Source organism: Lissotriton helveticus, chromosome 1_1, assembly GCF_964261635.1.
Source record: "Lissotriton helveticus chromosome 1_1, aLisHel1.1, whole genome shotgun sequence".
Classification (NCBI taxonomy): domain Eukaryota; kingdom Metazoa; phylum Chordata; class Amphibia; order Caudata; family Salamandridae; genus Lissotriton; species Lissotriton helveticus.
In genome coordinates this window covers 221,609,101-221,635,348 of record NC_136057.1, presented here as the reverse complement: position 1 = coordinate 221,635,348, position 26,248 = coordinate 221,609,101, and the positions used below count along the sequence as shown (strand labels likewise).

The 26,248-nt window shown below is 43.5% G+C and overlaps 1 protein-coding gene across 5 annotated transcripts in view; it reads left to right on the top strand.

The window, feature by feature from the left end:
• LOC144786304 (glycine N-acyltransferase-like protein 3) overlaps positions 1–26,248 on the top strand; it is a 125,425-nt gene that overhangs the window by 34,433 nt on the left and 64,744 nt on the right. For all 5 annotated transcript variants that reach the window (XR_013602220.1, XM_078665332.1, XM_078665333.1 and 2 more), the window contains one exon: positions 10,685–10,769. Coding sequence is in view for 3 of the 5 variants with exons in the window: in XM_078665332.1 (XP_078521458.1) it covers positions 10,692–10,769 (78 nt within the window). In the remaining 2 variants the exon portion in view is untranslated. The remainder of the gene's footprint in view (positions 1–10,684; positions 10,770–26,248) is intronic.

The following is a 26,248-nucleotide window of genomic DNA, read 5'->3' as shown; positions in this document are numbered from 1 at the left end:
TCTTCCTGTGGAAGACGTCTAAAGTGGAATACAATTGCCACTGATGCTGCCAAGCTTTCCACCATAGACGAATTACTTATGGCCTCACAAATAGAATTAGACAACACTAATCCAGCCTTGCTAATCGAAAAGGTAACACCTATTTTCGAAGCAGTTGTCAAGTCCATAGGGGAAGTTTTTGGGTAAGGGGCTCTGCAGGGAGGAACTCGTCTCATCACAAACCCAGGGGAAAGCATGATTGGTATACTCCAGCATGCAGACGGGCAAAGTCTCTCTTACTAGAGGCCGTCAAAAGTAAATCTCAATCTCTGATTCAGACAGCCAGGAAAGAGCATAAGAGCACACTGGCACACGCAAAAAAAGAGTGAGAAGAGGAGTACTGGTTCACTCTTAAAGAAGCTAGCCTCAAAAAAGATCCAAAATGTTTCTGGGATACAATTAGAGCCAGAAATAGGCCAGATAGTGATCTTATCACATGCAACATCTCAAGCCAGGCGTGGGTTAACCACTTCTCAAAGCTATACTCCCGACAAGATGATCAGACTCCTATTGAGGCTCCCAATGATGCTGAAGGGAGGGTTGTGGCCCTAACAATGAATCAAACAGACTGGGGTATTTACCCCGAAGAATTTGACTTCACAATAAAAGAAGTGGAGTATGCCGTAAGCACCATCATGCCCCAAAAAGCCGCTGGCCCGGACGGTATTCCTGGTGACCTTCTGAGATTAGACATCCCAAAGTGAGGGAAACTTATTCACTGCTTACTTGTTGCCATCTGCAGGGGTGCTCCGATCCCCTCATCTTGGAAAGGGGCAGAGGTGGTCCCCATCTTTAAAAAAGGCGCCAGAGAAGATTCGACCAACTATAGACCCATTAGCCTGCTGGACATTAGTCAAAAAGTAGTCGGCAAGGTTCTACTGGTCAGAATACTGGACTGGATAGAAGAAAATAAAATCCTTTCTGACTACCAGGCAGGATTTAGAGTGGGTACTGGGACAATCGAACAAGCTTTTAGGCTGATGATGGTGTATTGGAAGGTCGTGGTTATAGGCAAAGGCAGTCTTTATCTCGCGTTTATCGATTTAAAGACTGCCTTTGACCTTGTACCGAGGGAGACCCTGTGGAGAGTCTTGGCCGATATGGGGTTGCCACATCATATACTTTCATTACTGGTTAGGCTCCATGATAATAGTTTTGCCCAGATTAGGTGGGGTTCGGGAGGGGAAAAAACTAGCAGTATCCCGGTTGAGAGAGGGGTCCGCCAGGGATGTGTCCTAGCTCCCACCCTTTTTTCCCTTTATATCAACGGGGTGGTTGAGCACCTTCGGGAAAATCCTTCAGATGAACCATCCCTGGCTGGAGAACGTATACCTACCCTCCTCTTTGCGGATGATACGCTTTTAATATCGAAAACCCCAATAGGTCTTCAAAGGCTTTTGAACAACTTCCAATCTTTCTGCACTGAAATTAATACGGGTAAAACGAAATACCTTGTGTTGAACCCCCCAAAAAAATTAGCACGCCCTCCAACTCTGAATGCTGAACCTTTGGAGAGGGTAGAAGTGTTTGACTACCTCGGCATTCGCTTATCCCATAAAATGCAATGGACCCCACATTTGGATAAAATGTTATTGTCCCATAAGAGGATAACAGGAGCTATTTTGAAAGAACAACGCTCCTGCGATATTAGACCAATAGCTGTTGTCCTCGACATTTATGTAGCTAAAGGGGTCAGTTCTGCTCTGTATGGGGCGGAGCTATGGGGTTCATCTATTACCAATGATTTGCCAAGATCTGAAAAGAAATTCTGTAGGGCGATTATGTCACTCCCTCAGGGTACCCCTACGGTCCCACTAATGCTGGATCTAGGTTGTCGCCCTATTGACGATTTAGCAAAATTTCGCCCACTCCTATTATGGGCACGATTGTGGCGAGTGCCCGAACTTAGTAAATATGCGCAAGGCCTCGCAGAAATTATGTCTTTATCAGGGTGGCACAAAATTAAATGGCTGAGCGACATGAAAACCTTGCTACTCAACTTGGGTCTAAATGATGCGTGGGCAAATAGATCTTCTCCCCCAAAGGCAACCCTCAAGAAACTTTATTGGAACTGGATTGCGTTACAACGGAATACTAATGCTTCCTTGGGCAGACTTACTGAAGATTTTTTAAAGTTTAAGGACCTACCAAAACAAGAACTCTATTTAGACGTTATTGGAAAACCTTTTGATAGGGCACTTTACTTTAAATTTAGAGCAGGAACATTGCCGTTGTACGCTTTTTCCTCATGATGTAAATTGCCTGCACAAACTGCAGAGCTTTGCCCAGCATGTCTAGTTAGACCAGAGACAGTGGCACATTTCATGTTCGAATGTGGAGAGTATACTTTACCCAGGAAGATATGGCTTAAACATCTATGCCGCCAACTGGACACTAGGTGTCACTCAGACGCAATACGCATACTAATGTCTGATAGCCGTATCACCTATGTTTGTGCTCTTGGCAAATTTTTATCATGGGCTTGGTCCATCCGAGCCAAAAGGCTTAAATCAATTGTTTAATTCTTTCTTAAATAATTTATGATGTGATTTTTAAAAAAACACTGAATTTCTTTTAAACATAACTGTTCATGCATAGATTCTTTTTGTACTTTGTTTATTTTTGGCTCCTCTTAATGTATTCATGAATTTTATGTGAAGCTTTTATGATAATTTTTTTATCGAAATAAAGATACAAGGTTGTCTCTTCTGGCACTCTCTGCAATTGAGCGTAAGATTTCTGACTGTGAGTCATCATTATCCTCATCCTGAGATGTTTTTAGACATTCAAAGTCCCATTGTAGACTACGTTTGACACATATGTTGTGCAGAATAGCACAAAAGGATGATTTTATGCACCACTGGGTGTGTGTTTAGAAAGGCCTTTTTCGCAATTGGTCCTGGCAGCGAAAATGTTACATCAATACACCAAACATCCTTGGCACAACATTGTGGGATTTCCTCAAAGCAGCATTGTTTTGCTTCTCAACGTAATTCTGTAGAGTAGTAAATGGGGTAAACATCCATGGCTTTAGCCATAGCCTTGATCACCTGAAGGAAGTTATAGGCTGACATATTAGGAGTAGTTTACGACTTAGATGTTCATGCTGGGTTAATGATAGATGTAGAAAGAGTATAAAACATGTAGGATTTTTTATCTTGGCATTTTTTAACTTAGTGTGAACAAAGTGGAGATTTAGGCCTGTTTTGCACATTTGGCTGTATGAAAGCCTTTTTAACAGTGTAAAATCTACTGTCCACTAGCTATAGTTCCATTTCAGAATGGGACTTGTTTCTATTTTGCATATTTCAACCTTAGCATTGGGTCTTGTATATTTGAGACATATGACATAAAGTACTATATGACATTTGGTAATAGTGGAAGAGAAATCTGAGTCACTCATACATTGGTTTGGCTTAAATGTAAGCAATACAAACATTTACAGAAATGTACCTTCTTAGTATCATTTACACTATTTTACCTTATTGTTGTGGTTTTTTTGTGTTGTGGTTTTAGTTTATTACGGTTTGTGTGATGTATAAATATTTCACACATTGCTTCTAAGTTAAGCCTTTTTGGTTTTGTGTTGAGCTACCAAAGGGTTAAGCACATGTTAATTTTGTGACTTTATAGGTTTTCCCTGATAGAGATTGTGATTTTTGCTTGAACAGGGTTAACACTTCAATCAACATAGTCTGCATAGCATAGCTAATGACACTGTATACTTGTCTGCACTGTGCAAAAATTGCAAATGGCATCCTGTACAGGGTCAGTTATGATAAAATAATTATCTCTATCTATATATACCAAAGTGCATACACTATTTTCACAATAGTGAAACTGAACAATGATCAAGCAGTGGAAGATGTGATGATTTTGGGATCCTCCCTAACCTAGGAGGAGTACCAAACAGATGCCTTCAAAACAAAAAAGCACATCGTATTGAACAATTTGGTGGTGGTCCCATCCTCTTAGGACCAACCCAAACACAGTTATTGGCAAAAAAACATTCCCAACCAAAGGCCTTGCAAAGCATTATGAGATGAGATTAGCAGTGGGCAGTGAATATTATATAGTATCCAATATCAAAGGAATTCTACAAAGAGCTGCAGTTCAACTGGTGGTTACTAGATGTCCCTCACAAGTCAAATGCAAATGCTTGATGAAAGGGTTTCAATGGTTTTGCATTTGACTCATGAGGGACATCTAGTAAGGACTTGTGGAACTGCAGCTTGATGTAAAAATAATTTCAATGCTTTGCATTTGACTCGTGAGGGACATCTAGTAACAACTAGGTTAACAGCAGCTCTTTGTAGAATTATTTTGATATTGGATACTATAATATTTACTGCCCACTGCTAATCTCGTCCCATAATGCTTTGCAGGGCCTTTGGTTGGGATTGTTTTTTTTGCCAATAACTGTGCTTGGGGTGGTCCTAAAATGATGGAATCACCACTGAAGTTCAACAAAATGTGCTTTTTGTTTATGCTCTTTGTATTTAAGGCATCTGCTTGGTGCTCCCCCTAGGTTAGGGGGGACCCCAACATCTTCAGCTCTCTCATTACCTAATGTTGTTATTGTAAAAGTTCATTTTTGTGAATTGGTTATATGCTGTTAAGCATGTAAAATTGCTTTATCAAAGCATCTAAGAATATTGTTGATTTAGATGCTAGCTAATGAAGAACTCTGTGCAGAAAGTCCAGTGACTCCCAAATTAGTATACAGAGAGAAAAGTAGATAATACTAACACTCTATTTTTGGTAGTGCTAAGCGTTTATCTTGCTCACAGAGACAATAAATGAGACACACACTCAAGAATAAATCTAAGACCAATTTGCAAAAATAATATCGATTCATATATAATTTTTCAACCCAAGAACTTTGCTCTACAGTAGGTACTTTAAAAGATCAGAATTTTTAAAGTTGGCTAAATAGATCCCTTTTGTGCGCATTTACATTTCTATGAAGTCAACAGGAAAGAGACACAAAGCATATCAAATTGTACAGTTGATTTTTAAGGTTAACCTCTTTAGGTAGATAGCCTGGCCAGGTCCAATGTTCCACCAGCAGATTCTCAGGAGCATCCCACATTCGGCTGGTAGCGGGGTGTTGAAGTTGTTGGTAGCTGGTGCAATATGAAGAAGGGGCCACTTGAAGACACACTGCACAAGGGAATTTAACGGTAAACCTGGGGGTCCCACTCAAGGGAGCAGGTTGCGAGGGCCTTGGAGCCATGCAAGTGCAGCTGGATCATTGTTACCAGGGCAGTTCAGGCTGGATGCTGAGCAGATGAGTCAGTTGGACGGTGTGCGTCAAGATGTCCTCTCGGTCAGGAGCAGGCGGCTTGGAGAGGCAATTTCAGGACAGCTGAGCCATTCACAAAGTGGGTCTTAGTGTCTTGACATCCCTCAATGGGTGCTTGCTTCTTGGACAGTACGGAGCTTATTTACAATAACTGGCACATCCCTGCAAATCAGCAGGGATGCGCCAGTTATTCTGCGCCACAGCTCCGCCATCATGGATGCGCCGCATTTACAATGCGGTGCACCATGGTGCAAAAATGGCACAGATGCGTGACGCTTCGGTGCCGTAAAATTGACGCATTGCTGGAGTTGCGTCGCAAGCGCAACGCAGCTCCAGCAATGCTCTGGGGGCCCTATCTAGTTAATGCTGCGTCAATCCTTACGCCTGCTTCAGGCAGGCGCAGGGTTTTGACGCAGCATGGGCCTAAAAGTGACTGAGTGAAATCTTGTAGATTTCACTCTGCCACTTTTAGGAGGCGTTCCTGCGCCGGAACTCCCCTCCTACACAGGAACGCCTAGATGTGGCGCAGGGCATTACAACGTGACGCATCTCCCAGATGCGTCACGTTGTAAGTACCCCCGCACCATGGAGCAGGATTTGCGCCGCTGCTGGGTCACAAAAGTGACGCAACGGCGGCGTAAATGAGTCGCAAGGGGCTTGTAAATCTGCCCCTTTAAGTCCAGAGGGAACTTTTCATTTCAGTGCAAGTTGCAGGGGGTCAGTAACCCGGGTATTGGTGCCACACGGCTCCAGTAGGTCCTGGTGTTCCCAACCTTGGTGAAGGGACAGATTTGACCCTTTGGAGCTGGGTGCCGCATCGAAGTCACCAAGGAGCAGCAAGTTAGTGAGACCGGAGTCTATAGTTCGATGCCTGCTCTCACTCGGGGAGCAGAGCCAATGCCTGCTCCAAGAGAGGATCTTTTGCAATTTGTCAAAGACTGGAGGTGCTCCGGGTATCTTAGAGTCCTCAAAGAGGCAAGGTGAGACATCACACCACGATTGTCGAGTCCTTAAGGCAGCAAGCAGGGTTTGGCACCAATTTCTCTGAAACAGGGCTTCACTTCTCAGGCAGCAGCTCTTCTTGGTCTGTTTCTTCTTTGTGTGCATTGAATCTAATGTTCAGGTTCCAGGGATGCCACCCAAATATAAAATTTAGGGGCGTTAAAGGGGGAGACGGGATCAGCCAATGAACTATCCACTTTTAGGATATCTACTCCCTCTAAGAGACCCCTTTCTGTAGGTGGGAATGGGCACTACCATAGCCCTGATAGGTTGGTTTCTTACCATCTGAAGAAGCAGGATTTTTAAAAGTGGGTCCACATCACCTGCCATACATTAGGGGTGGTGCTGGCTGAATGTGGGCATAACCCATCTAAATAATTGTTCCTCATTTTCTCCCACTCACTGAAAGTGGAGCAAAAAAGGGGTGCTGGCTTCCTCCACTGTCTGGAGATGCCTGGGTTACCTTTGAAGCTTCCCGCCTCAGAAGGCCATCCTGTTCTGGGGAAGTGTGAAGCATCTCCACCCAGTGCAGGCTTTGTTCCTGACCTCGGAGAGCGCTGGTCCTCACCCCATGCGTTCAGAAACATGTCTGGTGGTGGCAGGCTGGGTAAAACTAGTCAGAGACCACACCAGTGCTTGGGCCACCATGTGTAGTCTATCAACAACACAGGCACCCTTTCAATAGATGGACTGAGCAAATCTGATTCGGAGTCGATGTTTCCCAACGAATCTTCCCCCATTCCGAATGACCAAGTATGATGCAAAGATCACATCCGCGTTGACTGAATCATTTCCAAATCTCATCCTGTCAGTCTGACTCGTTCGCAGCTGAATCGTGCTGCGCAATGGAGCAGACTTCCGAATGAGCGAGGACAATACACGATTCAGACAGCTGTATTGACTTGCTCTCAGTGAGAGGAAACAGCTGTGGCAATAGGACTTCCAGGGCTGTAGTGGGCCCCTTCACCCAGGGCGCTCCGAATAGGTCCCGTTGGTGTACCCATGGGTCCACCCTTTCCATACATGCACAGTGTGGTGGGCACCATTGGATGGCAGCCACCGGGTCTATTCTTTTCTCCAGCCACCCCTTTTTGCTATGGGAGCCTGTTTATGCGTTCAGTATACAGGCTCCCTTAGAGTTTAATGGGAGTCTTATCGAACTGAGTCCAGCACTATACAGTATCTGCGGGATAGGCGAGTTATGCAGCAGCTTTCTTATTTCAGAAAGGCCGCAGCCTCCCCTGCTCATTCCCAGCTCAGTACAGTGCCCTCCCCGCCGCATGATCGGCCTCCTGCAGAATGTTAACAGTGTGGCCTGCTCCCTGTGCTCCAGATGTTTGAAGGTGTCTTTTTGTGTACTACATACATTCCTATCCACGCAGCCGAGCAGTGCCCCCAAAACCCGGACTGGATATGCTTTCTCCAGTTAACAACTGCCGGCCATACTACCACACTCTGAATGTTTATCGGCACGCATGTACTATATTTTAGGCAGTGCAACGCGGAGAGAGTCACTCAATGAATGAGAAGGGTGCACTAAGATTTATAAACAACTCACCATAAGGCGCTGAAAGACTAAAAATAGCTTCTAGTGTCTTCAGGTATGGATATCTTTATTGCACAATGCGTGAATATTGTTTTAACTGGACTTTTGAATATTTTGCAATGAATGGCAGGTACCGCGAATCCAAATGCAGGGCCTAAAAATACCACATAATCAAGCGCGTGTCTTTTCCGGGTTCAGATCTCTCATGGAATCGATAAGGGTGAATGTAGTCCTTTAAAAACCTGTCTGTCATGAAACGATCTACACTCTCACTTTCAAGCACTACTATTTCTGTGTGAGAGGGAGTGCATAGTAAGTTTAGTAGAGATTACTAACTGCAAACTGATATGTATCTTAGAGATGGAGTAGTGTCTATAGTATATAGACTCTACACTCTCTTATTAACTGGGGGTGTTTTCAGTTTATTGCAGCAGTCAGGGAAACATGTGTATTTTTCTTTTTATTATTGTTATTAACTCCCATTTCCAAGAGTAATATTTAAACACACCAGATATCTTGCTCCCAAGGGCCTCCATACATGATCCCCATTTATTTAACTGTGAGGAATTCAAAGTGCTTGATAAAACCTGAGACTGTAATTGGAGTACTTCAAATTGAATGAAAACATTGAGACTAAATGTTTCTTAGAAATATTTGTCTTCACTTCAAATTTCTCCCATTTAAAAATAAAAGAGGTCTGTAGTTTTCAAATGCAACACTTTGAAATGAGAGAAAACTATAACTTAATCATTAATGTAACTTTTAATTTCAATTTTCTCCCATTGCAAAGCATTTTGGGCACATTATCTTGTTCTCGTGCTTCAATATTGAGTTGACACACACTTTTACTTATGAGTTAAATTCCAGAGTCAGTTCTTCACCTCTGGGCCCTGAGCCATAAATATGACTTTAGCCCTGCTCTTTATCAGGCCCTGCTATCTTCTGCTTGCTGATAATAATGTAAAATAAATACAACCTTCCCTTAACTCTAAAGGGAATTTGACCCTAAGCTTATTTAAAAATGAACTCAAGACTAGGATCTATTCTGAAAGTGTCTACAAGCTATTGGTAAGTTACAATCAACTCATTGGAGAAAGCGGATCTAGGGACCGCGACAGTGATTTATAGGGTTGCTTTGTTTCTTTCTGAAGTGCTCCTTATTAGAGACTCTTTGGTTGACACAGGGAATTAAATTAATTTATATGCTCTGTGACTTTAATATGTGACTTAGAGCCTGACATATACAATATGACCCAAATAACGTTTCTTTTGATTAGATTTGATTTGAAGTTGAGGCCAGGATATTTGGCGCAGCTGTAAATTGGTGGTGCTCGATTTGTGGTGTCATGGTGGAGAAAGAGTGGAATGTGAATTGTTTGGAATGTTATCCACACATAATTGTTGAGAAGGCTTGCCCTGAATTGTAGGACATAACTTCTTAAGGCAAATTATCTTGAACACATCTCCTTTGGACTGCGTTGGTACAGAGACGATGTTGGAGGGGTGCCAGTAAACTGAGTGAGATATATAAACAGAGGGGAAGGTCAATAGAGAGATGCAGGAGTTTTGTAAGCGTTAGCGATTTCGGTTTTGGAAAATGAGAAGGTTGTGCAGGAGGACTACTCTTTGTTTAGCCAATGGCATCCACTTGTTGCTAACGTTTAGTGCTTACTACCTTTTGGAGTTGAGGTTGAAAATAGCACTGATATTGGTTGAACAACTTGAGAAGTGAAAGAGAAGGTTGCAGGAAACTGGAAATTTAGCTGAGGTGGGACAGGAAAACCTTTTGGGTTTTCCTGGTTGGTTGGTAAACAGGTCAATGTTGTATGGGGGCTCCAATAGGGGTTGAACAAAGCTCACGGAGATCTGGAAATGGTCAAGGAGCAACCGGATGGATTGGACAAAGGTAATAGTGGTGTGTTTTGGTGACATTAGCGGGGGCAGGAGTTGTATCACAGGTTTTGGGCATGAAGGGAGCGGTTTTGAGGGAGGGGCAATTCGATATTAGAAGTGTGGGTGGGATTACTAGTTATACTATGCACTAGTGAGGTTGTTAGTAGTTTTGTAAGGGGGTTGGTATTAGGATTAGGCTGCCAGACCTTTTCTATTAAAGCAGCCTTTTGCCTGTATGACCAGTGTGAAGCACCTTTCTTGGTGGTTTGTCTCGCCCAATCCATCTCCTTTCTTTGAGATGCTTGGTATACCCCATTTTCTGAATACCTAAGGCTTATCACACATATGAGATTACTATTTTCCTATAACAGTGTTTCCAATGTAAGCTTTTTTTCTATTGCACTTTTGCCTGAGTTGTGTGATTTGCCTTGATGGTTGCCAGGGTGGGGATTGGTAAATGCTTGGGTATTCTTTTATCATAGCTTTTACCTACAGACTATTTTTACCTATGCCTTATTTAACTATTCTTAGGTCTCTTGTGGCATTGCTAATGCCCAATCATTGACAGAATAGGAGACATTATTTCTCATGTGCTGCATGACTATATAATCCTATGCATGATGCAGAGAGCTGAATGTTTATTTGAACAATGTTTAAGTGAGGACATGATTGAAAAATGGTAATCACATAATCAGTACAGATATCAATAAGTACAATACATAATAGCAAAGAAACAATTTTAGTGAATTCTATCAAAAGATTCTTAAGACAAAATACAGAAAGAAAAGTAGAATGAAAAAAAGCATGAAAGCAAGTCGTATCAAAGTACCAAGGTGATGCTGCTTGTAAGAGGGTAATATTTAACATTCTTAATTATTCTCTTTGCATGTTCTTTCTAGATCCCCCATGCTACTCCTAAAATGTGAAGAAGATCTCCTTCTTCTGGAGAAGGAATTGGAGACTCATATCCCGCTTTCTCTAAAGGTAAATACCAAGTGCAATGAAATGGGTTAACCATTTGTTCTACACCAATCTCACCAACCTCTCAAATCTCCCATTCAGGGGAAATTATTCAAATGAGTTTAAAAAATATGAATTAACAGTGCTAATAAATCTCCCAATCAATGGCTACAGATACCTTTAAACTCAAAGGTCCGCTCCCCTTTTTTAACCATTGTGTGCCGACCTCATCCTTTTAACCGCCGTCTTTTTTACTTAATGTGCCTTTGCTTGATATGTTTCCTTCTCTGTTCATTTAATCAAATCGGTACATTAGTAGTTTCTTATTACAATGATTTACATACCAAATTATTTGAAAAAGTTTTCTGTGAACTAAATCACATGTTTAAAATAAAATTTGTACTGCTAATCTGCAGAATTCAGTTGGAAAAGGTCCTATCTGAATGGTCACCCCAAATGTTTTGCTTTCCCCCTTCTCTTTTTATGACTTCATTGTTGTTGGCTTTACGACTCTGAGCACTTTACCACTGACAACCAGTGATAAAGGACATGTGCTCTCTCCTCTCAACATGATAACATTGAGTTATACCCAATTGGCATATTTAATTTAATTACAAGTTGCTAGTAAAGTGCACTACACGTCTCTAGGATATGTGAATTACATGGTGCGACTAGGCCTGCAACACTGATTGTGCCACCCACAAAAGTAGCCCCTTAATCATGTCTCAGGCCTGCCACTGCAGAGACTATGTATGCAGTCATAAACTGCCATGTCGATCTGGCAAGTGTAGTCTCTTGCAAGGCCTAAACATTCATTTTAAATTCATTTACACCACAGCTAGGTGGACAGCCCACGGAACAGGGTGCAACGTATTTAAAAAGTGGTACATGTACTTTTAAAAAATATATATTTTTATTAATAACAGTGATGCAACATCTATATCTCACAATCAATGGAATAGATTATGGTTTAGCTCACATTATACAAACAGAAATCAATTGCATCTTTCAATACTTGGTGGTCCGGTGTTACATTATTAATGTCGTATTAGGAGCGGAAAAAGAGGAGCAGTTGGTGAGACACAGATATTGCCACAATAGTCATTACACTTGCCCCATATTTGCAATCATTTTTTTGGGCAGCCTCTTGCAATATGAACAGTGTTTTCCCCCATCATGCACCAGTCCATGTCAACTTTCCAGGCCTTCAATGTAGGTGCCGCATTTGTGCCCCACATTCTGGTCACGTTTATTTTAGCTACCATCAGGCCCAGTGTCACCCATATTTTATCCTGGCTATTCAGGTCTGTGGGTTCCCAGAAGTTTAATAGGCATTGTTTGGCATCAATTTCCATTCACACCCTGAGGACCTCAGCAATGGTGTACTCCTGCTCAGTATCTTTGAATGTGTACACACTCTCATAGTATGCATGAATGTACCCTCCTAGCCACAATGTCTCCGACACCCCGAGTCATCCGTTTTATCCATCCTAACTAATGTTAGTCCTGTGACGTATATTCTATGGAGGATCTTTAAATTGACTAATCGCAGTCGAGCGGAGATCGTGACCTCCCGAGGGGAGGTCAATGCTTCCTGCCACTCGTCCTCACCCAGCTCTGAAACCTCCCTCTCCCAGTGTCCACGAACCGTTCCCAAGGGGCCCGGGGCATTATTAATCAGTTTTTTATATGTTAGGTATAGCGCTTTCGTTTCCATATAGCCATTCAGAAGCCTGTCCTCGAGGGGTGAGGCCTAAGGCAAAGACCCTCCCCTTGGTATCTGTGATGTCAATGCGTGTCTCACTTGCAGGTAGCGAAAATGTTCTGTGTCAGCCATCTCATATTCCTGTTGTATGGTATTACCCCTCCCCCTTTCCATAGGTCACCTACCCTTGAAATCCCTATCATGTCCCATCTATCGAATCCCTTTTTTTCCTCAGGGTGCCCAGCTGCTCCGAATCCCTCAGGGGAGTGGCCTGCGTAATTTTCTGCACCCAACCCATACTTCTATTGGTGGCATGCCACACCTCTACTGAATGTTTGGTTGGCCCTGTCAGAGAAAATGTTGTGGGTTTTCAGAAAAGAATCATACTAAAGTTACCCCCTGGTAAAAGCCATTTGTCCATCATATAGCCCTTGTCTTCCCAATGACGATATCTACAGTGATGGATAGCGGCCAGATGGGCAGCCCAATAGTATTTTTAATGTCAGGGAGTCCGATTCCCCCATCAGAAAAGCTCTGCACCAGAGTCGAGAATGATATGCGGGGTTGTCCATCCCAGAGCAATTCACTCTAGATACTTTCCACCTCTTTAAAGTATTTATCTGGAATCGGGTTTAGGAAGTTCTGAAGGGAATATAGGAAACGCGGTAATAACATCAGTTTGAATAATGCAGCTCTTCCCAATAACGATATTGGAAGATGTTTCCAGTTTCCCACGTCTTGTTTCAGTCACTGTAGCAGGTGGAGTAAATTTCGCCCGTAACTAGCTCTAGGGTCCATTGTTATGTAGATAGCAAGGTACTGACATCCGTCTTTCGCCACCTGCACAGGGCAAACCCTAAAACCTATGTTTTTTTCAGTGAATGTCAAATGTTTTATTAAATGCAAATTTTTAGGTGTGATAGTAGTTATACCTATTTAGTTGTACTGATTTTCTACAGTTTTTTAGCTGTTTATTTATAAATATTCTATTCATTAAATAATATTATATATTATTCTGAAAATTGCAAAAAAAATAAAAAATTCAAACTGAAATATTGATAATGTTTTTTGTTTTCATTTTTTATTTTATTATATTTATATTATTACTTTTTAATAAAAATTTTCCCTAATTTTTTTCGGGGCCATGCACTCAAAGCATACACATCATGGTGGGTGTGTGGAATCTAGACGCCATTTTAGAAAAGTCGTGAAGGATCCGCATACGGTGTGCGAAGGCTGCGTGTTTTTCAGTTATATCATATACATTTAATATTACATGATGTGCGCGATTGGTATGCGACCAGCCGCGACTCCTGCTCCCGCACATTCGTGACACATGCGCACCAGGCCAGCAGAGCTGCCCTAGAGCCAGAGAACCAGGTCAGCAGAGTTGCTGTAGAGCCAGAGAAACCAGGTCAGTAGAGCTGCTTTAGAGGGAGAGAACCAGGTCAGCAGAGCTGTTCTAGAGGGAGAGAACCAGGTCTGCAGAGCTGCTCTAGTGCCAGAGAACCATGACAGCAGAGCTGCTGTAGAGCCAGAGAAACCAGGTCAGCAGAGCCGCTGTACAGCCAGAGAACCAGGTCAGCAGAGCTGCTCTAGAGCCTAAGAAGCAGGTCAGCAGAGCTGCTCTAGAATCAGAGACCCAGGTCAGCAGAGCTGCTCTAGAGCCAGAGAGCCAGGTCAGCAGAGCTGCTCTAGAGCCACAGAACGAGGTCAGCAGAGCTGCTTTAGAGCCATAGAACCAGGTCAGCAGAACTGCTCTAGAGGCAGAGAACCAGGTCAGCAGAACTGCTGTACAGCCAGAGAACCAGGTCAGCAGAGCTGCTCTAGAGCCTAAGAAGCAGGTCAGCAGAGCTGCTCTAGAATCAGAGACCCAGGTCAGCAGAGCTGCTCTAGAGCCAGAGAGCCAGGTCAGCAGAGCTGCTCTAGAGCCACAGAACGAGGTCAGCAGAGCTGCTTTAGAGCCATAGAACCAGGTCAGCAGAACTGCTCTAGAGGCAGAGAACCAGGTCAGCAGAACTGCTTTAGAGCCAGAGAACCAGGTCAGCAGAGCTCTTTAGAGGGAGAGAACCAGGTCAGCAGAGCTGCTTTAGAGCCAGAGAACCAGGTCAGGAGAGCTGCTCTGCAGCCAGAGAACCAGGTCAGCAGAGCTGCTTTAAAGCCATAGAACCAGGTCAGCAGAGCTGCTTTAGAACCAGAGTACCATGTCAGCAGAGCTGCTCTAGAGGCAGAGAACCAGGTAAACAGAGCTGCTTTAGGGGGAGAGAACCAGGTCAGCAGAGCTGCTCTGCAGCCAGAGAACCAGGTCAGCAGAGCTGCTTTAGAGCCATAGAACCAGGTCAGCAGAACTGCTTTAGAACCAGAGAACCAGGTCAGCAGAGCTGCTCTAGAGGCAGAGAAACAGGTCAACAGAGCTGCTTTAGGGGGAGAGAACCAGCTCAGTAGAGCTGCTTTAGAGCCAGATAACCAGGTCAGCAGAACTGCTTTAGAGCCAGAGAACCAGGTCAGCAGAGCTCTTTAGAGCGAGAGAACCAGGTCAGCAGAGCTGCTCTGCAGCCAGAGAACCAGGTCAGCAGAGCTGCTTTAGAGCCATAGAACCAGGTCAGCAGAGCTGCTTTAGAACCAGAGAACCAGGTCAGCAGAGCTGCTCTAGAGGCAGAGAAACAGGTCAACAGAGCTGCTTTAGGGGGAGAGAACCAGCTCAGTAGAGCTGCTTTAGAGCCAGAGAACCAGGTCAGCAGAGCTGCTCTAGAGCCAGAGAAACCAGGTCAGCAGAGCGTCTTTAGAGGGAGAGAACCGGGTCAGCAGAGCTGCTTTAGAGCCAGAAAACCAGGTCAGCAGAGCTGCTCTAGAGCCAGAGAATCAGGTCAGCAGAGCTGCTCTAGAGGCAGAGAACCAGGTCAGCAGAGCTGATTTAGAGGGAGAGAACCAGGTCAGCAGAGCTGCTCTAGAGCCAGAGAATCAAGTTAGCAGAGCTGCTCTAAAGCCATAGAACCAGGTCAGCAGAGCTGCTTTTGAGCCAAAGAACCAGGTCAGCAGTGCTGCTTTAGAGCCTAAGAACCAGGTCAGCAGAACTGCTCTAGAGCCAGAGAACCAAGTCAGCAGAGCTGCTGTAGAGCCAGAGAAACCAAGTCAGTAGAGCTGCTTTAGAGCGAGAGAACCAGGTCAGCAGAGCTGCTTTAGAGGGAGAGAACCAGGTCAGCAGAGCTGCTTTAGAGCCAAGGGACCAAGTCAGCAGAGCTTCTCTAGAGCCAGAGAACAAGTTCAGCAGAACTGCTTTAGAGCCAGAGAACCAGGTAAGCAGAGCTGCTTTAGAGACTAAGAACTAGGTCAGCAGAGCTGCTCTAGAGCCAGAGAACCAGGTCACCAGAGCTGTTGTAGAGCCAGAGAAACCAGGTCAGCAGAGCTGATTTAGAAGGAGAGAACCAGGTCAGCAGAGCTGCTTTAGAGCCAGAGAACCTGGCCAGCAAAGCGGCTTTAGAGCCAGAGAACCAGGTCAGCAGAGGTGCTTTAGAGCCAGAGAACCAGGTCAGCAGAGCTGCTCTAGAGCCAGAGAACCAAGTCAGCAGAGCAGCTTTAGAGCCAGAGAACCAGGTCAGCGGAGCTGCTTTAGAGCCAGGGAACCAGGTCAGCAGAGCTGCTTTAGAGCCTAAGAACCAGGCCAGCAGAGCTGCTCTAGAGCCAGAGAACCAGGTCAGCAGAGCTGCTATAGAGGAAGAGAAACCAGGTCAGTAGAGCTGCTTTAGAGGGAGAGAACCAGGTCAGCAGAGCTGCTCTAGAGGGAGAGAACCAGGTCTGCAGAGCTGCTCTAGAGCCAGAGAACCATGTCAGCGGAACTGCTTTAGAGCCATAGAACCGGGTCAGCAGAGCTGCTTTAGAGCAAGAGAACCAGATCAGGAGAGCAGCTCTGTAGCCTAAGAACCGAGTCTGCTGAGCTGTTCAAGAGCCAGAGAACCAGGTCAGCAGACCTTCTGTAGAGCCAGAGAAACCAGGTCAGCAGAGCTGCTATAGAGGGAGAGAACCAGGTCCGCAGAGCTGCTTTAGAGCCAGAGAACCAGGTCAGCAGAGCTGCTTTAGAGCCAGAGAACCAGGTCAGCAGAGCTGCTCTAGCTGACACTGACTGACTGACTGACACTGACTGATTGACAGTGACTGACACTGATACCGACTGCCACTGACTGCCACTGATTGACTGCCACTGACTGACTGACACTGTCTGACACTGATTGACTGACACTGCCTGCCTGACACTGACTGACTGACACTGATTGACTGACACTGACTGAATGACACTGACTGACACTGATTGACTGACACTGACTGACACTGATTGACTGACACTTACTGACTGACTGTCACTGACACCTACTGACTGACACTGACTGACTACTCTCTACTACTCTACTACTCACTCTCTACTACTCTCTACTACTCTCTATCTACTACTCACTCTCTACTACTCTACTAATCTCTACTACTCACTCTCTACTACTCACTCTTTACTACTTTCTACTACTCACTCTCTACTACTCACTCTTAACTACTCACTCTCTACTACTCTCTCTCTATTACTCTCTACTGTTCACTCTCTACTACTCACTCTCTGCTACTCTCTAGTATTCTCTCTCTACTACTCACTCTTTACTACTCTACTACTCACTCTCTACTACTCTACTACTCTCTACTACTCACTCTCTACTATTCTCTACTACTCTCTCACTAGTACTCACTCTCTACTACTCACTCTTTACTACTGTCTACTACTCACTCGCTACTACTCTCTACTACTCACTCCCTACTACTCTCTACTACTACTCTCTACTATTCAAAATTGTTAATAATCTGTCCAACCCTGCCTGCGCCACTAACAGTATTCCAGCTTCCCAGGCGCTATGTGATTCCTTGGCCTCCACTTTTGAGGAAAAGAGCGCTGACATTCTAACCGGCCTCTCTGCATCAAGTGCCCTTAATACTTAGGCTATCGCAGAGTCATTACCTACACAGACTTCATCTGTTAGGGGGATTGCACTGTACATACTGTATTGTCCAGTTTTACCCCCCTTCATATGAGGACTTTGGTATCATGGCTAACAGTGTATCATCAGGCTCTCCACTCGATCCACTACCTCATAAGTTTTGGAAGCTGTTTCAGACTGAGCTTTTCCCTTTCTTGTATTCAATCTGCTGTCAGTCTCTAAGAACTGCCACTTTTCCTGACAGCTGGAAACTGGCGGTGGTATCCCCTCTATGAAAAAAAGCCACTTTGGATCCTCTCTGCTCCGCGAACTATAGGCCCATCTCCTTACTGCCTTTTCCAATCAAAATCATGGAAAAATGTGTTACTAAATCTTTATCCCACTTTATTGAGGCAAATTCCTGCCTAGATGTGGCCCAGTTCAGTTTTCGACCAGCACATGGTACAGAATCGGCACTGGGGGTTGTCCTGGATGACTTCCGTTCGCGAGTCGACAGTGGTCGAGCAGCATTTTTGGTTCTGCTCGACATGTCGGCCGCGTTCGACACTGTGAACCACTCTATACTGATCAGGAGACTGGAAGATAGTGGGGTGGTCGGGTCAGCTCGGGACTGGTTAGTCTCATATCTCCACAATAGACATCAAGTAGTGTCTCTGCCCCCTTTTATGTCTGAGTCTAGAATGATAGGACAGGGCGTTCCCCAGGGCTCAGCGATAAGCCCTATTTTGTTTAACCTTTAACTCTGCCCCCTGCTTAAGCTGATTAAATCTTTTGGTATCACAGTAATAAATTATGAAGATGACACGCAACTTATCTTCTCCTTTGAAGGTAAGGATGGTGTCTCCACAGAGACCTTTCACCGCTGTATGCTGGCCAATGCGGACTGGTTGAGGAAAAATTCCCTCCAGTTTAATGGATCTAAGACAGAGGTTCTACATTGTTCATTAGATATAATTCCGCGTCCTCTGCCTGTTGACTTCTGGCCCCTTACCACTATGGTTACCGTCGAGTCAGCGGATGCTGCTCGCAATCTGGGAGTAATCTTTGGTCCATATTTACAACTGGACGCCTATGTGAATAAGACCATTGGCACCTGCATGATGCTGCTAAGAATGCTGCGCAAAATTCTCCCCATGTTACCTGTGCTGGCAAGACCTGAGGTAGTGCGTAGTATCATACTCAGTAGGTTAGACTACTGTAACGCACTACTTCTAGGTGGCCCTAGCTCTCTGATTAGACAATTGCAGCGGATCTAGAATATGGCAGCCAAGTTGGCTCTCTCACGTGCGCGCTCTGCTTTGTCATCTTTGGCACTTAGGGACCTTCATTGGCTGCCTATACATCAGCGGATCCTCTTTAAGGCTTCCTGCATTGTTTTCAGAGCACTTCATGGACTGGGGCCCATTGCCCTTCAGAATATATTCAAATGGTACTCGGCAGCCAAGCCCCTACGTTCCTCCTCTGCTCTCCTGGTTGCGGTCCCTTGAATTCAGAGGACACGAATGGGTGGCCGCGATTTCAGTTTCACTGCCGCTAAATTTTGGAATGCTCTTCCACTTTCTTTAAGGAAGTTGAATGAGTTGATTCTTTTTTAAAAAGGGTCTAAAGTCCCACCTTTTTCCTAGGGCTGTGTGGTCCTCCTCTGCTAGTGCCGTGATTTTGAGTCAAAGCGCTAGGATACCCTCTGGGTGAGAGTACGCGCTATATAAGTATGCTATACATACATACATATATACATACTCACTCTCTACTACTCTCTACTACTCACTATTACTCTCTACTACTCTCTACCACACCCCCTCTACTACTCTACTACTCACTCTCTACTACTCTCTACTACTCTCTCTCTACTACTCACTCTCCACTACTCTCTTTACCACTGTCCACTACTCACTCTCTTACTATTCACTCTCTACTACTCACTCTCTACTACTCTCTACTACTCACTCTCCACTACTCAATCTCTACTACTCGCTCTCTACTACTTACTCTCTACTACTCTACTGCTCTCTACCACTCTCTCTACTACTCGCTCTCTACTACTAGCTCTCTACTACTCACTCTCCACTACTCTCTACTACTCTCTACCGCTCACTCTCTACTACTCTACTACTCACTCTCTACTACTCTCTCTCTACTACTCACTCTACTACTCTCTACTACTCACTCTCTACTACTCTCTCTCTACTACTCACTCTACTACTCTCTACTACTCACTCTCCACTACTCACTCTTTACTACTCTCTCTACTACTCTCTCTCTACTACACACTCTACTACTTGCTCTGTACTACTCTCTACTACTCACTCTACTACTCACTCGCTACTACTCCCTACTACTCACTCTACTACTCACTCTCTACTACTCCACTACTCTCTACTACTCATTCTCTAATACACTACTACTCTCTCTACTACTCACTCTCTACTACTCTCTACTACTCACTCTCTACTACTCTCTCTCTCTACTACTCTCTACTACTCACTCTCTACTACTCACTCTACTACTCATTCTACAACTCATTCTCTACTACTCACTCTCTACTACTCTCTTCTACTACTCTCTACTACTCACTCTAATACTCACTCTCTGCTACTCTACTAGTCACTCTCTACTACTCACTCTACTACTCTCTACTACTCACTCTCTACTCTCTAATACTCACTCTCTACTCTCTACGTCTCTCTCTACTACTCTCTACCTCTACCTCTCTACCTCTACACCTCTACCTCTACACCTCTACCTCTCTTCCTCTACCTCTCTACCTCTCTCTACCTCTCTCTACATGCACACATATGCACATATATATATGCATATGCATTTATATATATGTATGTGTGTATAAATATATACATACATATATAAACATATATATAAAAATGCATATCTATCTATATAAATACAAATATAAATGCATGCATATATATACATATACGCTTACAAATGCATGTTATGTACATGAAAGTTTGAAAAACACTAATACAAGCAAAGCTAAAAAGCCACCTAATTACAAACAGAATTGCTTTAACTTAAACGAGGGTGAAACCTATTGCATTTTCAATGCTTGCTTACTTTGGTACCATCAAGAAGGCCTTCAAATGTGTCACACATTTGCCAATAATTCGGAATGTTAGCACTCTAGTTGCTCATTAGATCACTGTAGTAAAGATACTGCTCACCAGGGAAGTCAGCTGCTGGTATTCAAAGAGCATGTTTCAGTCTGCATGTCAGAATTTTTTAACCCCTTCACTGCAGGGGTTTTTCCCCCGCTGTGCTGGGGGGAGGGGGGCACGCACAGCGCGCGCATGCTTAGGACGAGCTCAACTCGTCATGAGCTACGGCGCTCCGGTGCTGATGACAAGCTGAGCTCGTCATAGGTGCATTTGCTCCGTTGGAACCCTCAGCACACGGGGGAATTCTCCCCGCACCTGAGCGTTCCACGGCTCATGACGAGCTGAGCTTGTCATGAGCACCGGAGCGCCGTGGCTCATGACGAGCTCAGCTCGTCATGTACACCGAAGGTGTTAATGAAATAGAAGAGGATTTGAGAAGTCAAAATGTGCCCTAATTTTTCTTTCTGCAGCACTAATCATAATTTCTGTGGCAAAATGAACCCCCTCATTTTGTTCCTTTGCAAATTAAATGTTTTAAGTGTTACCACTTTATTCCAATCAAGATGGCTTCAGGTGTGCCATACTTTTGTCATAAGTAAGACTGTTAGCGTTCTAGTTGTTCTTTTGAACACTCTGGGACATTCTGTCATTGGGCTATATTTGGGCTACATCTGGGTGATATTTGTGCTACATTTGGGCTCTTTTGTCTCTGGTGGCCATCTTGAGAGACGTATTTGTTATGAAGTTTCCTAATTTCGTCATTTACTACAGTCGCCTCAGTAGGAAATGCTTTCAGTTTTTTACTTTGATTCCATAAAGAAGGCATTCAGATGTGTCACACATTTGCCATAAATTCAGAATGTTAGCACTCCAGTTGCTTATTAGATCACTGTAGTAAAGCTACTGCTCACCAGGGTAGTCTGCAGCTGGTATTGAAAGTGCATGTTTCAGTCTGCATGTCAGAATTTCTTAATGAAATAGAAGAGGATTTGAGAAGTCACTCAAAATGTGCCCTAGTTTTTCTTTCTGCAGCACTAATCATACTTTCTATGGCAAAATGAACCCCCTCATGCTGTTTCTTTTTCAATTAAATGTTTTAAGAGTTACCACTTTATTCCAATCAAGATGGTTTCAGGTGTGCCATACGTTTGTCATAAGTAGACTGTTAGCGCTCTAGTTGTTCTTTAGAACACTCTGGGAAGCTGCAGTAGAACACAAAGGAATCAGCTAACAGTCTCTGCTCTTGTTGGATGTACATGTTTTACTGAGAATGTCAGACTTCATTCTCACATGACTGATAAAGATAATGTGAATTTACAGAAAATATGCTCTCAGTTTAGCTTATAGATCACCTTTCAAACCTCTGTGGGAAAAGCTTGAGAAAATAGTTTTCTCTAAAACATGATTCATGATATCCCAGCAGAAGGGTTTTTCACATGGTAAAATCACCTTAGAACACATCACAATTCCTAAAATGAGTATGGTACTATCAACAAATGATTTATAATGTAACTAAAGTCTTAAAACCTTCTATTAACTGCAATGCTTTTTAATGAGGTGCTTTCATGTATATTGGTCCCAAGATGACTGCCAACAATTTCTGGTTTGGAGTGTTGACTGATAGTTGACAGCCAATCAGCATGCAGCTCGTGCTCATAATCCTAGATATATATATTTTGTTTATTTTGATTTTCTCAGGAACTACTGGAGGGATTTACACCATTTAAGCAAAAGCGTGATCTGCGAATCAGACTCTACCATTTTGCCAAATTTCTTGTAATTCCATTCAGCAGTTCGGGCTGTAGCCGTGTCTAATCGTCCTATGGAAAATAACATGGGGAAAACACGTTTTGGGACCCCCTTTTTTCTCAGCCCCCACTTGACAAATCCCCCCAAAACTTTCAGGGAAGGAGCGGAGCGGGCCATCTCCTTTGATAAATTTGCGAAGATTCGTCCACCGGCGCCAAAGGTATTCTAAATAGAATGTTGTGGATTTCCTATGGAAACTTTGTCCTAACTATAACTACCTACTGGCGACCGCCAGTAGGTAATATATGTATATGTATATATAGGGGAAGGGAAGTGAAGTAGGGGGATTGAAAGAAGGTGAGTGTGGGAGGTGAATGAGGGGAAGGGGAGTGAACATGGGGAATGAGGATAAGTGAAGAAAGCGGAGTAAGGGAACGGGGGTGAGGAAGGGTAAGAGAAGAGCAGTGAGGTTGAGGAAAGAGGGGTGATAGAAAGTAGATAAAGGCAAGTGAGCGTGGGACAAGGGGAGTGAGGGAGTGAGGAGACAGAGGAAGTGAAGGAAAGAATGAGAAAAGAGGACTAAGTGAGGGAGCAAAGAAAGATATGTGAGGGAGTGTGGCTGAGTTATAGGGAGTGAGTGTAACAGAAGAGGAGTGAAAGACTAAGAGGACGGAGAGAATGCGGGTAACAGAGAGAGAGTGACAGAAGGGGAGTGAGTAAGTAAGAGGACAAAGGGATTGAGAGAAGGAGTTTTTGAAGTGGAGTGAGGACAGTAACAGAGGGTAAAAGAGTGAAGGAGTGAAGGAAGGGAAGAGACAGAAAGGGAAGTAAAACAGGAGAGCTGAAAGAAAGTGAGTGTGGAAGTGTGGCTGAGTTTTAGGGAGTGAGCGTGACAGAAGAGGAGTAAGAGACTAAGAGGACGCAGAGAATGAGGGTAACAGAGAGAATGAGAGAAGGGGAGTGTAGAAGTAAGAGGACAGAGGGAGTAAGAGAAGGAGTTAGTGAAGTGGAGTAAGGAGAGTAAGGGAAGGGAAAAGAGTGAAGGAGCGAAGGAAAGGAAGAGAAAGGAAGAGAAATGAAGGAAAAGGTCTAAAAGAAGGTGAGTGTGGGAGGGGAGTGAGGAAAAGGGGAGTAAACATGGGGATTGAGAATAAGTGAGGGAAGCGCAGTAAGGGAACGGGGGTGTGGGTGGGTGAGAGAAGAGTAGTGAGGTTAAGGAAAAGAATGTTGAGATACTAAATTTTGTAAGTCAAACTTAGCTTATGAGTAATGTAAACTAACTTACATATTTTTAGTAAATGTAATATCTGTGGAAGAGAAAAAAAAGTAAGTTATAATATTTATAATATATATTTTACAATACAAGAGAGAAAGCAGGAGATTAAAAGTCATAAAAGGGTAGTAAGAGATAAAGTAGGAGCGAAGGACTCAGAAAGGAAAACAAAGGAATGGTGAAAGTTAGAGAGAGTGAAAAAGAAATAGAGGGAAAGCAAATTACTAAGAGGAAAATGTCATGGATACATTCAGTGACAGAGAACAAGAGAAAGAGAGATAAATGAAGTGAAAGTGAGTAAGATTGTAAAGGAATGTGCATTAGGAAAACTAAAGAAAGAAAGGAGAGTAAAGAAAGGGGAGTGAGTGACAGGGAAGCAGGAGTGATTGATGGTGGATTCATGACATTGAGGGATGGAATGTGAGTGAGGGTGAATGTAGGGTCGTAAGACAGAGAGGGGACAATGGAAATGAGGGTAACAGAGAGGGAGTGAGGGAAGACAAGTGAGAATATGAGAGAATAGAGGGAGTGAGAAAAAGAGTGAATAAAGGGGAGTTAGGTGAATGAGGGAAGGGGAACGACTGAGGGAGCAAGGGAAGGAAAGAAGGGGAAGAGAAGTGAAGCAAAGGGACTTGGAAAAGATGAGTGCTTGAGGAGAGAAAGAGGAAGAGAAGTTAAGGATGATGAATGAGGATAACTGAAGGAACCGGAGTAAGGGAACAAGGGTGAGGGAGGGTGAGTGAAGAGCAGTGAGGTTGAGGAAAGAGGGAAGATAGAAGGAGGATAAAGGCAAGTGAGAATGAGACAAGGGGAGTGAAGGAGTGAGGACAGAGAGGTAGTGAAAGAAAGAGAGACAGAAAGAGACTGAGTGAGAGAGCAAAGAAAGGTAAGTGAGGGAGTGTGAGTGAGTTATAGGGAGTGAGTGAGACAAAAGAGAAGTGAGAGACTCAAGGGACAGAGAAAGTAAGGCTAAAAGAGAGGGACTGAGGGAAGGGGACTGAGGAAGTGAGAGGACAGAGAGAGTGACTTAAGGAGTGAGAGAATTTGAGTAAGGTGAGTAAAGGAAGAAGAATGAGTGAGGGAGAAAATGAAAGAAAGAAAGGGGAAGGGAAGTGAAGAAGGGAGACTGAAAGAAGTTGAGTGTGGGAGGGGAGTTAGGGAAAGGGCAGTGAACATGAGGAATGAAAATAACTGAGGGAAGTGGAGTAAGGGAACGGGGGTGATGTAGACTGAAAGAAGGGTAGTGAGGTTGAGGAAAGACGAGTGATAGAGAGTGGATAAAGGCGAGTGATTATAAGACAAGGGGACTGAGGGAGTGAGGACATAGAGGTAGTGAAGGAAAGAGTGAGAGAAAAGAACTGAGTAAGGGAGCAAAGAAAGGTAAGTGAGGGAGTGTGGGTGAGTTATAGAGAGTAACAGTCATGGAAGAGGCGTGAGAGAGTGAGGGGACCGAGAGAGTGAGGCTAAGAGAGAGGGAGTGAGGTAAGGGGAGTGAGGATTTGAGAGGACAGAGGGAGTGAAAGAAGGAGTGAGTGAAGTGGAGTAAGGTTAGTGAGACAACAGGAGTTATTCAGGAAGCAAAGAAAGAAAAGAAGGGGAGGGGGAGTGAAGTAGAGTGACTGCGAGCTGGAAAGTGGTGGATGGGAGAGAGGGAAAGGGCAGTGAAGAAATGGAGAATGAGGATAAGTGAGGAAAGTTGAATAAGGAAAGGGAGGTCAGGGAGAGTGAGAGAAGGTTAGTGAGGGTGAGTTAAGAGGAGTGATAAAGAATGGAAAAAGGTGAGTGAGAATAAGACAAGGGGAGCATAATATATATTTGAGAATACAAAATACAAAATAATTTGTACAACATGTTATATGGTTTATTTTTGCTGTTCTCAGAATATATTGAATTTCACTTAAATCAGTGACTTCAATACTACTCATCATATGACAGCGGGCAAAAAAAAACACAATCAAAATGATTGTGTTTAAAAAACCCATACAACGTTTCAATAAATGATGTAAAATTCAGAAAAAACTTATCTTAAGTCACTTTTGATCCACGTACTTTTCCACAAGGCCAAATAGTATATGGAAAGTCCTTTTCTTTGGAAATTACTCAAGAGTGTTCTTAATCTCCCATTTACCAGAGTTTCTGAAAGAAAAGCTCCAACATCTTTTACATTATGAAACAATAGTTTTATTTCCAACTCCTCGCTTACTTTTCATTAATATTTCCTACAATACTCACATCACACACTACGTGATACACTTATACTACCTCTATGACAACTACATGTTTTTTATTATCTTCAGGACTCTCACTCGGAAAGTAATTTTGAACATCAAACTAAATTTTATTAACTGCTCCAATCTTCATAGCTTCATAGACCAGTTAACCTCCCTAAAATTTCGGTTGTAAGAACACTAGGTAAGAATTTTGTAAGTCAGAAGGCAAACGTTGTTTGAAAGTCAATTGAGTATCATCACAGTTACTCCAGCCTTTTTGACATTTTAAATAAGCTGTGTAATGTCCTGATGTTGTAGAAGGACCGTCATGGTAAATAATTGCTGCAGTTGCAAAGGTTCTTCCTGAAATTGACAATTGAGAAGCCACAACATTTTTAATTAAAGTTGTCAATTTAGATCCATCAGGTCTACATTGTTGGAACATTAAAATTACATACTGTCCATAACTTTGTATAA